At 42.6% G+C, this 15,059-nt stretch overlaps 1 protein-coding gene across 2 annotated transcripts in view; it reads left to right on the top strand.

Moving 5' to 3' along the window:
* LOC144817868 (urea transporter 2-like) overlaps positions 1 to 15,059 on the top strand; it is a 316,753-nt gene that overhangs the window by 172,018 nt on the left and 129,676 nt on the right. For both annotated transcript variants that reach the window (XM_078674742.1, XM_078674743.1), the window contains exons 3-5: positions 4,424 to 4,613; positions 6,723 to 6,851; positions 8,051 to 8,243. In XM_078674742.1, coding sequence (XP_078530868.1) covers positions 4,424 to 4,613; positions 6,723 to 6,851; positions 8,051 to 8,243 — 512 coding nt within the window. The remainder of the gene's footprint in view (positions 1 to 4,423; positions 4,614 to 6,722; positions 6,852 to 8,050; positions 8,244 to 15,059) is intronic.

Here is a 15,059-nt window from a genome sequence, read left to right on the forward strand (position 1 = left end):
TAGTGGGACCAAGATTTCTTCCACATTATCTTTATAGACCTCTGTCGGAAGTCCATCGGGGCCAGAGGCCTTATTTCTAGCCATCTTCTTCAATTGTAATCTAACCTCTCCCTCTGTTATCTCGGTAGCTAAAGAAGCTTTATCAAGGTCATTTATCTGGGGCAGTTCTATTGAGGCCCACCAATTATCCAGTTCTCTCTGCGGCCCCTTGTTCTTCTCCTGATATAATTCTTCATAGAAGATTCTGGCTTCTCTTTTAATCTCAATATCTTCTGTTAAAGTCAATCCAGTCCCACGCTGTGTTAGAGATTTGATATTGTTTCTGCTCCTCTCCGTCCTGGCCTTCCAAGCTAACAGGGACCCACATTTCTCGCCATATTCAAAATTGCAAAGCTTACTTACTTCCCACTTATCTAGAATTATTTTCTCAGCTCTTGTTTTGAAGTCCGTTTGTAATTCTAATATTTCCTTCTCTAGTCTTGAAATATTGGGTTTTTCTTCCAAAACAGCAAGTTGAAGTTGCTGTTCTTTTAATTTAATTAGTTTGAGCTCTTGGATATCTCTGTCTTTTTTAAGCTTACGGCTTAAGATCATTTGAGAGCCATAAATTCCTCTTAAATAGGACTTAAATGTGTCCCATATAATACGGTCTGAAGCAGTGTTCTCATTAAACCTAAAAAATTCCCCGAAGCTTTCCTTAATTTTATTTCTAACCTCAGCATCTAATAGGATCGTTCTATCAAGTGTCCATCTATTTTCTAATATTTTGTTTTTAAGGGTTATTTGTAGCTCCACCACGGAATGATCTGACAAGCCCACTGGAGTGTAAGAGACAGAAATAGTGTTAGTTAAAAAGGATTGGTCTATCAAAAAAAAATCTATTCTTGAAAACTGGTGATATTTTTTACTAAAAAAAGAATACTCTCTAAGGTCACCATATTTAGCTCTCCAAATATCTCTTAGTGTATAGTCTTTCATAATATCTTTTAAAGCTAGAAGAGATTTTTTTGGAGGATTATATTTGGCTTTTGAAGTGCGGTCAGGTTGGGGGTCTAATAGAAGGTTAAAATCACCTCCTAGTATAACTGGAATTGTATGCTGTAACATATATTTTTCTAGTTTATGTAAAAAACAAGCTTTATCTTCATTAGGGCCATAATATGCCCCACACAGAAATTTAATACCACCAATTGAAACAACTGCAGCCAACCATCTGCCAGATTGGTCTGTACTCCAGTCATAAACCTTAATCCCTTCATTGGCCCTCACTACCATTGCGACTCCTCTAGTCACACCTGTTTGTTTAGAGCACAAAATCACCTGAACCCAATTATATCTAACAAATAAATTTCTACATTCTTCTGCTCCCAGGTGAGTCTCCTGTAAAAGAGATATACACGCTCCAGAATTTTTCAAAAACTCGCAAACAGTTTGTTGTTTCTTATGGTTCCCCAAGCCATTTAAATTCCAGGAGAGGATTTTACTACTAGAACGGGCCATTGTCTGGTATAGCTGCCCCTACCTCCAAAACTAATAGTGACCTGTGATTACATTTAAGTTTAAGAAAATACAAATTTACGGCATATGAGGACATTTTTATCTGTTTTTTCCCTTTCCCCCTATGAACCCTCCCCACCCTCCCCCCGAGGAACCCCTCCCTCCTGATGGGCGTCGATACGCCTTTAGGAGGCCTACACCCTACCACACCCATACCGTGTGAGGAACAATGGACTTTCAGCAAAAAAAAAATATTATTATTTTTTTTTATAGTTACACCTTATAAAGATCTCTCTTGTCCCTCTTTTTTTTTTTTTCTTATATGAATATATATATACTTTATTTTTTTTTTTTTCCACCCCTCACTATTATTAAACACCCTCTAAAAATACAATCCACAAATAGGTAAATGGAGAAAGGAGAGTTAAGGAGAGCTAAATGACTATTCTTTCATTTTAACTAATAGCTCATCAACTTCCTCTGGGAAATGACAGGAGAACATTTTATTGTTCCACATTATTTTAAGGAGAGCCGGGAATTTCATTTGTTCCTGAGCCCCCAATGAACGCAATTCTGGCATTCTGGAGCCAAGCTCCCATTGTCTTTGAGCAGTTTTGCCCCCTATGTCTGATCTTATTTGGTAGGGATTAGCGCGGTAGTGCAGAGAAGTGCGTGCCAGACATCTATTTAAGATCAACTCTTTCACGCTATATGTTTGAAAATATACCAGAATCTTCCTGGGTGCCTTACGGTCTGAGTGCAGCCTAAATGGGTCCCTGTGTACCCGTTGGATCTCAGCTTCTAAATTGATGTCTGTTCTGTCTTTTAGAATATCTTCCCGGAGTAATCTGCATACGAACCCCTTTATGTCCTCCACTTCTTCTCCCTCAGGGATTTTAAGGATCCTAAGATTATTGTGCCTGGTTTGTGTCTCCAATCTCTCCATATCCATTGTTAAAGTGCGATTCTGCGCCCTTAATGCCTCAATGTCTCTGGAGTTTCCTTTCGAGATCTCTGAAATTGCCGTGACTTTACCTTCCAAAACACCAGTTCTGGTACTAATTCCCTCCAGTTTAGCTTCTAGAAGGTCAAATCTATCGTGCAGACCCCTCTGATTTCTCTCAGAAATCTCGAACTTACCCCTTAAGTCATTTCTCAATGTGTGAAATAGGGAACTAAGTCTATCCCCTTCCTCTTTTTCCATCCCCGACAGTTCAACTGCTCCATCAACCTGGGAAATAGAGCCATGTGTATCTGAGGCAGCGAGGGGTAAGGGGTATACATTAGTAGTGTTAGTTGGTGTAGTCGAGTAAAAAGGAATTTCGACAGATTTAGAAATCGCAGATTCTTCTAATGGAGGAGAAACAATTTGTGCAATATCCAACGAGGTATCTGGATCTACCTCCGTATCCTGCCTGGAGACAGTCACAGCCCCTGATTCTGACTCTTCATCGCCAGAGATTAAATCTAGTACAGCATACTTATTAGTCAAGGGCAAGGAGGGATGAGGGGAGGGAACCGGAATTTTATTAGAGCTATTGCCCTCCTCTACTATGGGTGTGTCAGCTGCCTTGGAGTCTGTTTGTGCCGTCGCTTCTCCTTCTCCTTTAGCACCTTCCTTGAAGTTCACTGCCTGCTCCATAATTTTAAAGAAACTTTTTAATGAAGGGGTTCCTCTAGGTGCTTGTAATTGTTTTGCAGCTTTGGTTGACTTACTTCTCCCTCTCCCAGCCCCTGCCTTCCTATTCTGTTTAAGGGGAGAGATAGGAGTCGGGCCGCTTCTGTCAACAGTATCAGAAAAATTCCAGACTCCTTGTTTCCTAAGGTCTGACTTTGACCTTAATTGGTATCGGTTTCTTACCACACCTGTTTTTTCTTTAGCTGAGGTATCCTGCTTTCTACTCTGCCTTACAGAGTGATCATCAGATGAAGCCCCTTCCACACCACCGCTAATATTTTCGCCTGCGGTAACTATGGTAGCAGTAATGACACACCCACTCTCCCTCTCACTTCGGGGGGCTATTAAATGTCTCTGTTTGTCTGCCTCCATGCAGACTTCCCCCCTAAATGCCTCCTTACCGGTTCTGAATGTTGCTGTGCCAGCTTCCCGAAATGCTGAAGCTCTCGCTCTGACTCTCACTCGAAACAGGAGCGCTGCCCTCTAACGCGCCCACAGACTGCAACAATTCACCCTGAGCCCAGTCGGTTTCGTTTTTTCCCTTTCGGAGCCGCCGACACCGCTGACCTGCTTCCGCGTCTCCCTGCTCACGCTGCTCTCGCTGCTGGTGAGTCTGCACAGCTGTCCTCGCTCCTTGACGTATTGCCGCCCTGACATTCCTGCCGGGTCCTAGCGCCTTCCCGGTTCTCCTCCGTGATATAAACCTCCAAGAAATGAAGAGGTTTTTCAGTAGCGTGCACAAGAGATACTTTTACAAAAAAGCGATAATCCATCTCACCATATGTTCTGACATGCTCGCCACGAATTTCAATGCTGAAAGACCCATCTCAACTCATTTTTTCCGGTGTCTCCGGTGTAGAGCCTCGCAGCAGCCGCTAGCCTGCCGCCGCCATGTTCCTCTCCCCTATGCTACGATCTGGATTTACTTCTGAAATGATAGAGTTAAGTTGACTATATGGGCCTCTGTACAAGTGTGTGGGGGGGTGGTACTGCTCGCTCTTACAAATCCTGGCTATCCTACGGTTTCTCTTCACATCCGTTCTAGCAGGGGTTCTATAAAATATTGTGAGAAAAGAATTTCAAAGCTCAACAAGGGATTTATTTTGAACCAATCTTAGATATGTTAACGGCTCACATTCGAATAGATTCGTATAAATATACATGTCATGGCTGCATTTCAGTTTTTAAAAGAAGTTCATTTTGAATATTTAAAGGTTCCCTCTTTCTCATGGTATGTGCTTTTTTCAGAAAAACATATTATTTTCCAATTCATGGAGTGGATCCTGCGTGGGACGTCACAGGTTATTTTGGTCAATAACCCCATCAGTGGACTCCTAATCCTTATCGGGCTGTTTATCCAGAATCCGTGGTGGGCCATTGTTGGCTACTTGGGAGCGGTGGTCAACACAGTGGCGGCTCTTCTCATGAGCCAAGACCGGTAAGGGAGGCAATCTTGTGTGCTCTGTGCCCTAGCTCAAGTGTTTTGTTTGGAAAACTGAATATCTGTGTAAGAATGCTTAAACTATTCAAGAACTAAAAAGGACATTCCTGGATTTTTTTTTGGTGCACCTTAGTGTTATGTACGGGTTTTAAGATTTAGTGTACACTTTTAAACATTGATTGTACTTCACTCTAGCAGTTCTGTTCCATTTTAGACCAAAATCTATCTGTAGAGAAGGAAAGTAACTTGGTAATCTATCAATATAGCCTATTCATACAAAAGCACAGTTAATACCACGGTTCGCCATGCTACTGCGCATTTAGGGTTGTAAATTCTAACTGGAGATTTTGCATACTGTACTTTTATATACACATTCACACACCAGGTATACAGTGAAGTGGATATCCCTATAAAACCACTTTTTTTTAACTTTAGAGGCTCACTTCCAGTGCTGACAATTGTTTTTCCCTTGCTTCAAAAGTGCTCATTTGAACGTTTATTTAGTAACTTTTAAAATGATTTTTGCAGAATGCTTAGCAAATGTGCACAGATTTGTTTAGTGTTAAAGTAAAGAGATTCAAACTTCTTCCGAGTTCTGAATTTATGTGAGAGATTACATTCCTCACCTCCCCTAGCAACTGATAATTTAAAACTTTGCATTTTTGACCCATCCATTGAAATTCTTTAAAAAAAAATGTAATAGACCTAAGTCTTCTGTGTAATTTTTACTTTCGTTCCATTTATTTTTGTTGGGATTTATCACAAAGGGGCCTATTACGATGGTGGGCGGACAAAGTCCACCCGCCACCGTAAATGTAAACGGGACCGACTGCCAGAGGTGCGGCAGTCCCGCCGTGCCCATTAGGATGCGACCGCGGTCGCATCCTGCATATTTAACATTGTGGCGGGCGTTGCTGTAAGCAGCACCCGGCACAATGTTAAAAATGCATGTTGTGTATTGGCATGCACAAAGTGACAGGCACAGCGCGGTGCCTGCCACCTTGTGAATTCCAATGTAGGGGGTACCATGGGTACCCCCCAAGTGCAGCTCCCTATACCCCCATTCTCCCGGGGCCCCACAACTGGACCCAAAGTAAACTCTGCATGCCTTTCCATGGCGGAGTCTCCGCCATGGAAAGGCATTCCACTGCACACATGATAAAATGGATGCAGGCACCGCCACCATATTATGGGCCTTTTCCGCCCGGCAGGCAATCGTGACTATTTCCTGCCGGCGGAAAAGTAGCGGACGGTCTTTCCGTCCGCCGCGATACCCCCGCCATGCTAATGTGGTGGGGGTAAATGGTTGTCCGGCGGGGAGTTTTGGCTGGGGTATCGCCACCGCCTGTCAGGCGCTGGTGATCCGCCCGCCATGATAATAGGCCCCTAAGTTGTTTTTTACTTTATAGAACTATTTAGCTATTTGCTCAGTCTTTTTCCATTGTTGAGCCTCAACTATTAAGAACTACTGATAAACTGAGTAAAACCATGTTGACGGTCATATCACTCTACCAAAAGCTTTTCCCCAGTCTGAAACAAATGCATTTAGTGACGTTTTGCCTCAGTTGTCTTACAATCCCAGTAACGTGTCTCTCCATTGTCGACTGCACTAGATTTGCCATCATTTGTCAAATCCTGAATAGGCCTCCATGTTTATAATTTCTTTTCTTGCTGCAAAGTTAATTCTCTGAAGTTCTAAACATCATGGGGGCAGATTTATGAAGGCCTTGCGCCGCCGGTGCGTCATTTTTAACATGGGAAAAAGTAACGCACCGGCGGCGCAAGGCCTTCATAAATCTGCCCCATGGTGTTCACTGTATGAATCCAGGTCAGGAAAGTGTGGCGCTAACATTGTCCTAGGACAGTCGGATCTAGTGGCTTAATAGACTACTTCATCCACTGTAGGGGCCTGTGTTTGAACTCACAGTCACAGGCTCGAATCCCGGCAGGTCCACTCAGCCTTTCATTGTTCTGAGGTCGATAAAATGAGTACCATTGAGTTGGGTAACAATAAACATCTATTATTCAGCCTCAAGATACCCTTCGGTGAACATGCGTTTTACAAATACACATGTCATGTTATAACGGATACCTTTTCTTCAACAGGCCCGCAATAGCAGCAGGACACCACGGTTATAACGGAATCCTGGTCGGCTTACTTATGGCAGTGTTCTCTGACAAAGGCAACTGGTATTGGTGGCTTCTACTGCCTGTCATCGTTATGTCTATGATCTGGTAAGTTACACATTATAGTATGTCCACTATATTCTATATGATAATGCCAGCTGAGCAAATGTTTCTTTGATGCTCTAGTTTAGTCTCTGAAAACCATGTATTTGGTGATCAATGATAGTTTTAAAGCAAAATTTGCTGTAAGGCACGAGTGTGCCCTTTTGGAAAATCTTTTCTGGAAAGAGAAAATCGTCTTTGTGTTGTGCTTGAATGTGCCCTGAGTCCGTGGGACTTGCATTTCAGCTTGGATTGTGTCTGCGCTTCAATGCAAGAAAATTGTAGTATTTCCAGACATGTGATCATCACCACAAAATGGTGGACTGAAGAAGCACCTAAACAACTAATCACTTTCAACTAATTCACTATCTTTAAATTTTAAATGATTAAAATGGCATGTCTTCAGAAAATTGATAACGTGTGCTTCTCAACTACATTATTGTAGCAATCTCAGTGCTTGTATTCTCCACTTAAACATCAATATGGTTTGAAAAGATCAGTAATGCATCACATTTGAGATGTGCAATTACTGGAGTTGGAATATTGTGTCTCTGGTAGATTTCACACCTCCTCACGGCCCTCATCCAACTGATGAGTCTGCCTGGCATCTGCACACCAGCACCATTTTTGCAGAGGAGACACATTTGCTACTGCATTATAATTAATTGGGAATTTCTTCTTGGTGGAAGTGTAAAATCTTCAATAAGAGGAGAATGACCACACATGTAGGCAGCATTCTTGGGTGCTCCTATTGCATATTTCCTTTCAAGAAGTAGTTGACGTGACTTGAGACCACTGATTTGGGGCATCCTGGGATATGGTCAGGAGAAGGCGCTTGAATGCCCTTCAAACTAACTGGTTTACCTCTGTGAAGCCCTCTCCCAACAGAGTGGGGACTCGTCTACATCTCATACACTGGTGTAGCTTCTTTCCTGTAGACTGCATTTAGATTCTTCTCCCTGTGTACATTCTGGGTGTTCAGATTTGCAATAGGTAAAATAAACTACTTGGACTAAAGAACACTGATACAGTAAAATATGTTGTAAAAGGAAAACTTATTGTTTGTGATTTGTTGGATTTGGAGTCATCTTATATGCTATGAGGAAAACAGATTTGTACTATCAGTTTTACAAGTGGAAAATTGTATGCACATAAATTAGCATGCTGCTATAAAATAACATAACTTTTTCCACCCTCCTTTTCAGTCCCATTCTGTCAAGTGCCTTGGTGGCCATCTTGAGTAAATGGGACCTCCCTGTGTTCTCGCTGCCTTTCAACATCGTATTGTCCCTGTACTTGGCTGCCACTGGACATTACAATGTGTTCTTCCCAACTGTATTGGTGGAGCCCATCTCAGCTGTGCCAAATATCACTTGGTCTAAAGTGCAAGTTCCTCTGGTGAGTGACAATTTCTTATTCATTGACTTGGAGCATTGTTTTAAGTTTAGCTGTGCCGATGCCTCACTGGCCATGGATACATTGTGGCTCCTCGGGATACATGGACTTTCTTAACCCTGTCCTGCATGAGAAACTGAAGAGTAAAAGGTGTGCCAAAGTTTTGCTTTGCGTTTTTTATTTTATGTCCTCTCAGCAGAGGTCCAATTGAATTGTGGGGTGCTACAGGGTTCCTCTCTTACCCACCATCTTTTTAATAACTATATTCGACCCTTGGTCAATTCCCTTAAAATGATGTAGGCGAACATTTTCAATTATGCTGACCTCATGCAACAGATATTTACAATCAATGATAGCTCTACGGCCAGGCAGCATTTTCAAGATACTATGCTGTTCATCCAGGATTGGATGAACAGCAAACATCTGAAATTAAACTCGGACAAATGTGAGATAGTCCTCACCAAGAACAATGTGGTCTATTGGAATCCCACATTTTGGCCCAGTGAGATAGGTGCCCTACCCACTCCCAAAAAGGCAGTAAAAAGCCTTCGGGTCATTATTGATGAGGATTTTTCACTCAAGCAGCAGATCAGCGCAGTAACCTTGGACTGTTGTTTTTCAACTGAGATGGATCAAAAAGATAAGGACATTTTTCATGAGGGAGGCCTTCGTACAAGTAATCATAGCTTTAGTGATGTTGAGAATCGACTACACTAACTCTCTCTATCTGGACATTCCGAAATTTCTTGGGCGCAGGCTCCAGCTAATTCAATATCAGTCAGCTCGGCTAATATCTCACCTGCCCAGGGAGGGGTACATTTCTTGGGTAACCAAAGACCTCCACTGGCTGTCAGTGCCACAAAGAACTAGGAGCCAGATGTAAGTAACTTCAATTTAGCGAGTCTTTAATATCGATTTTTACCGAATCGCTATTAAGGACTCGCTAAATGGAATGTAGGTAGGAATCACTAAAATATTAGCGATTCCTCAACATTCCTTAATAACGAATCGGTAATTGAGATTCCTTATTAGGAATACCTAGCCATTCATTCCTATGGGCTAGGAGGCCCATAGGAATGAATGGGAAGATATTCATGATTAGCGATTCGGTTTTACCGAATCGCTAATAGCGGGAGATATTTCAAGGGTGCCAGGGTGTCCAAAGGACACCCTGTTGCACCCCTGAAATGTGCATGTGTGCGCATGTGGCGCACATACATGCCCTAAGGGCTTGGATGTGTGCCACATGGCACATTTAAAAAAGCAAAAAAGTGCTTTTGTAAAGAAAATCACTACTTACCACCAACTTGAAGTTGGTGGTAATTAGCGATTCCTTAAGGCTGAAGTGCACTATTTTTAGTGCTACGTACATTGCATTTAAGGAATCGGTATTTCCGAATCCTTAAATGCAAGAGCAAAATAAGTAATCAATATTTTGCGATTCCTTATTTTGCAAGTAGGTTTCAACTCACCTACATTGCACTCAGCCAAATTCCGGTCGGTAGCGCAGAAATTCTGCGAATTTCTCCGTTACCGCTTAGTATTTGGCCACCTACATATGGCCCTAGGTCTTTAAGGAGTTACATCTGAGCAGCCCTGCTTCATAAAATCTCGGATTACTGAGTACTGTCCCACTAGAGAACTGAGATCCAGTCACCTAAACTATTTGGTCATCTCCACTCATAAAAAACACCGGACCGGAGGAAGAAGGTTCTCGGTTACTGCCCCTCGAGCATTGAATACCTTACCATTGGAGATCAGGCAGAACCCCAATTACATCAGATTTGGACAACTCCTGAAGACTTGGCTCTTTAAACATGCTTACCAGTAACAATGGATTAAGGACAGGATCAGCTACCTAGCGCCAAGAGACCTTTCGGTGAACGTACGCTCTAAAAATATTCAGTAACATAACAGAACATAACTTATGTGAAAGTATATTGCGCAGAGCTCTCCCAAAGAACTGGTCTTATTAGGGACTTAATTCATACATCTTGTAGCTCTTATTCTTCCTTAAGATGAGGTAATAAGTAAACCAGGTTGGTAGTGGTGAAGGAGGGGTGGGGGGGTAACATAGAATTTGTTCTGGCTTTCAAGTGGCTGAGGATTGCTGACTAAATAAAAGGTAAACCTTCAGAAATGTCATGGTCAAACATGAACCCATATGGAAGGAATTTGAGGAAACGAACTTTTTATATTGATGCGAGAGGAATGGATTTGGCTTTACTTGGCAAATCACCTTGACTTCTTCCCCACTACATTGCATTTTGTAGAGCTCCTCCTTTTCCTTCCATTTTTTTTATTCCTGCGTTTAGATAGTATGGTTGAAAAAGTCTCAAAATATGGTTTCTGTCGATGACATTGTGATTAAACATGTTCTTTTTTGTTCAGTCTCATGGTAATTGTGTATTTGAAGGGAATGCCGCACAGAGGTAATATCCTCAAATTTATCTGTAAAGGTTTTACACGCACACTGATCAATTTAAACTGCATAGATAAAACAGATCTATTGAAGTAGGTGAAAGCATTTTATAATACTGAATCTAGAGTTTTCAAATAAATAAGCTACTTTTTTTTAATCCAAGCTGATATGGTTCTTTATAGAATAAAAATATAGAGGCATTTTTTTATTTTTAAATATTTTTTTACTTTTGAATCTTTTTTGTCTAGTTTTGATTAAGCCAATCGCACCCCTCTATCCATTACATGATGAGGTAAAATCTGGCCAATACTTGTTTTTTTAACTGTTAAAAATTGAACTTTACTATCTTTATGGAAACTCTGATTAGTCCATCAGTTTCAAGAGTTAAGAGATGACCCCAGCAGCTTACAGTGCTTGGAAGAAAAGGCGCGTAACCCTTTTTTATATTGGCAGGCTACACTGTTATCCTGATGCCAATAGTGTCAAAGCTTTTAGAAGGAGGATCTACCTACAGTGGGGACTTCAGTAAATCCTCAAAAGGTTAGAGAAGGACCTGACTAAAGTACATCTTCAACTGCCTGAACGAGTTCGATTGCAAGGGCATGGGGTTTCAACTTCTGAAGTGGTGTTGAGGAAAACTATTCATCAGCACTGACCATCCAGAATTTAAAATGGCCTTCTCCAAGGTGGTTTAAAAATATTTTCTATGTTGTCCACCAGAGCCAGGCGACTCCAGGTGTTTGGCAACAAGGTTTCTCAATTATTCTTCAGGGAGCCACTGATACCAAGCGGGGAACATCCTTTACAATGCAACTTTTACACCGAAGTACCTTTACGACGCAACCATTACAACGCAACTTTTACAACGTCTTGCGCAGGGAGGCGCTCTAGGATAGGGAATAGTTTCCAACACCTTCCCTACTATCCACGGGGACTGGAGTTGGAATAGTAAATTAAACTATTCACTATTCAGCGCCCCCCAACGCAAGTCGTTGTAACGACTTGCGTTGTAAAACTTGCTTCGTAAAGGCATGCGTGGTAATAGCATGCGTTGTAACGTCATACATCCATACCAAGCATGATTGCAGTAAGCTCATAGCTTCATAGTCCTGTTTCTGGAATCACTAGCCAGTCGAATGCTTCCAATCCCAACAATGGCTCCAGTATTTGGGTGTTAGGGGTAGGGGAAGAGGGTCTATGAGGGCTGGACACCATTTAGTAAGCTGGTCGCCCTCTTGAGGGTAACAAAACTTGTAGCTATGTAGACCCTAACTGCAGGTTGTTGGGTAATAGTTTAATTGGTCAAGGATAAAGTGTGAACTTGTTTGACGTGGTGGACTATACCCTATTGGCCGTCTTGCAATTAGAGCCATAGTGTTCAGAGATTTCAATGACCATACCAGGCCGCACATCCACTCTTCATCAGGCCATGTTCCCGGGCATGCAGCACCTCTTTAGGATGTGTACATTATGCATTCAGAGGGCAACACGGTCCTGTCAGAAGGCATGGATCATCACCTGATGCAATGTTCAAGATTCAGTACTAGTCGGCTTGGCTGCTGATCTTGAGGCCTTTGAAACATGCCTCTAAGCAGGACTCATTCTGCTAAGTTTTGTTCTGTCTTCTCCTGGGCCTTGCAGTGCTTCTCCACTCGGGGGAGTCAATGTCTTAAAGTGGAGGCAGCAGCCTTTTCATTAATGTTTGATCCAAGGCTTAGTTCCAGCTTTGAAGGGAAACTGCAACAAGTTAAGTAATCCTCTCAACCGTGTGGCACCATTCTCTATCCTCAAATCCAAAAGTAGAAATATTGTCTTTGGACAGTACCTATTTGCAATGTGAGTGTGGGGTACAGGAGTCACGCCCAGACGGAAGGTGTGTCATCTTCCATCTCAATCTCTCCAGTCAGTCACAGAAGGGTTTATATTCACAAGCATTTTAACCAGGCTGTGTACGTGGAGGGTGGAAGATGATCAGCAAATGTTCATTTGGGCTGGCAGACAATGGACAACCCAAACGGTGCTTCACATGTTGTCAAGTATAAGAACCTGACAGAACTCATTTTAGCTCGTAACATTATACACCTAGGTTCTGAGGGAAACAGGGTAACTCCATTATTTTTGATGGGTCAAGTATAAGAAGGCTCTGTGTAAATGTCATGAAAGACCAGTTGGAGTCCTTTAGCTGGATAGTTCCTGGGCTCCTAGTAGGCTGAGAATGTATTGCTACCCAGAAGCAAGGCAGAGGTGAAACTGCTATGGAATTTGAGATGCAGGTACCAGGGGGCAGTTTTAATGCAATGGAATTTAGTAGATCAATATTATAATATTGGGGTTCTTGTGAAGGATACCATACAATATCTTCAGGCAACCTACAAATTTGCTTCAGTACAGCAAACACAATGCAGTACTGCCAAGTGTCCTACTGGTGAGTGCACTTAATAAAATCTAAACTATCCAGTCTTGTTCAGCTGGTTAAATTAGTTCTTCCAATCATGGTACCCCTTATGTAAAGTTCTAAATGAGTGTGTATGGCATGAGTCCTCCTCATGCATCTTTACGGGGCAGGCGGTCTCCTGGGGGCACAGACAACCTCGGATAGAAGCACAGTTAGGGCTGCATCTTTCAGTTTTGGAGTAAAACTCCTTAACGTAATGAAATGGCTTTAGCATTTGTAACAAAAGTCAAGTGATGCAAGGGATGACTGAATTATCTGCCAAAGACAATAGCTCAGTGCAGCATTTAAGTCCAGGAAGAGAGGTGTAAAAAGTCTGTGAGTGTGTATGCTAACAAGTGTTGTCCACCAGCCAGTGGGTTATTGAATCGCAGAAGTTTTTTAACATAAAACATTTGAGATCTTAGTTTTCATATTTTTCATAAGATTTATTTGGCCCTGGATGAGGATGAGATTTAGAGCATGTACCTCTCTAGGTAGGGGATAGAGAGGGATACTCCCTAAATTAGCTTGCACAAGGAAGGAGTTTCTCCACATGGAATTATTTGCTTATGGAATTTCAGAAGCACACATGTGACTGTTTGAGGTATTTACTCATGTGTAAATATGCATGTACTACAATGTTGAAAATGCTTCAGTGTATCCTAAAATTCCAATAATTGAAGGAAACTATAATTACTGCAAAATCTACACTTCTGGCGGTATCCATTTTCAAGAGTTTGGGCATGTTTAATGTCAGAGGATGAGACCAAACAATATCTGTTCAGCACCAGCTTCAGATCGAGTCCCTCATGACGAGCTGTAAGTCAATCGCTCTATGCTTGCAACTACTAGGTTATTTTTTGCTGTTTTTTGTGGACTTTATAGCTATTGATAACGAGTGTTCTGCGTGAGTCATGGATTTGAAAGTATTGGGAGCTACTCCCTCGAACCGCCCCTGAAAGTCGGAGCCAACTTTAGCTCTGGTGGTGCCCGGTGCGACAATCATCTTTGGCAACCCTACACCCCATGAACGCCTCCTCGGATTCTCTTACTACCACTGGGCAAAAATGTTCCTCATCTCTCCAATCATAAGCTATTGCTAAACACAAAGCCCCCTAAGATCGGCGCCCCCTCCACAGGTCAGCACCCAGTGCAGCCCACCAGTCGCACTGCCCTAAAGCCGGCCCTGCTGAGAGTGGTTTATGGGAAACTAGAAATACCAACCTTTTTGCAGAGCAAAACTGTTTGGCCTTGATCAGAGATGTGATTGGGGCTCAGGTCAAGGGTTGTGCACAAACTCTTCTGGCAATCCCTACAAATATGATGATCAAAGACGTCTGCCTAAAACGTCATCTTCTTTAATTTTTTATCAACTTGAATACATTCTATTTTTACCAATGTGAGCACACTCCAAACATGGTTAAACTGTTGTACTTCGTTACGGAAGCTCTTGTGGGGCAGAAAGGGGTTACATTCAATCATTTGTAAAGTGCACTACATACCCGTGAGAGTCTCAAGGCTCTGGAGGGTGGGGCACTGCTGATCAAACAGCCAGATCTTGAGTATCCTCCTGAAGGTCAGAAGATCTTGGGTCTGTCGTAAGCTCAGTGGGAGGGTGTTACATGTCTTGGCAGCGAGATGGGAGAAGGATCAGCCACCGGTGGTTGTTCTTCGGATGCGCAGGACGGTGGCGAGTGAGAGGTCGGCATAGCGTAGCTGGCGGTTGGGGATGTAGAAGGAGAGTCGTCTGTTGAGGTAGGCTGGGCCGGTCTTGTGGAGTGCCTTGTGTGCATGGGTGAGGAGCTTAAAGGATATCCTCTTGTTGACGGGGAGCCAGTGTAGGTTTCTCAGGTGTGGGGTGATGTGGCCGTGGTGTGGTACGTCGAGGATCAGTCGTGCCGAGGCGTTTTGGATGCATTGTAGTCGTTTGATGAGCTTGGTCGGGGCTCCCGCGTAGAGGGCG

This window comes from Lissotriton helveticus, chromosome 2_1, assembly GCF_964261635.1.
Source record: "Lissotriton helveticus chromosome 2_1, aLisHel1.1, whole genome shotgun sequence".
In the NCBI taxonomy this organism is placed as follows: domain Eukaryota; kingdom Metazoa; phylum Chordata; class Amphibia; order Caudata; family Salamandridae; genus Lissotriton; species Lissotriton helveticus.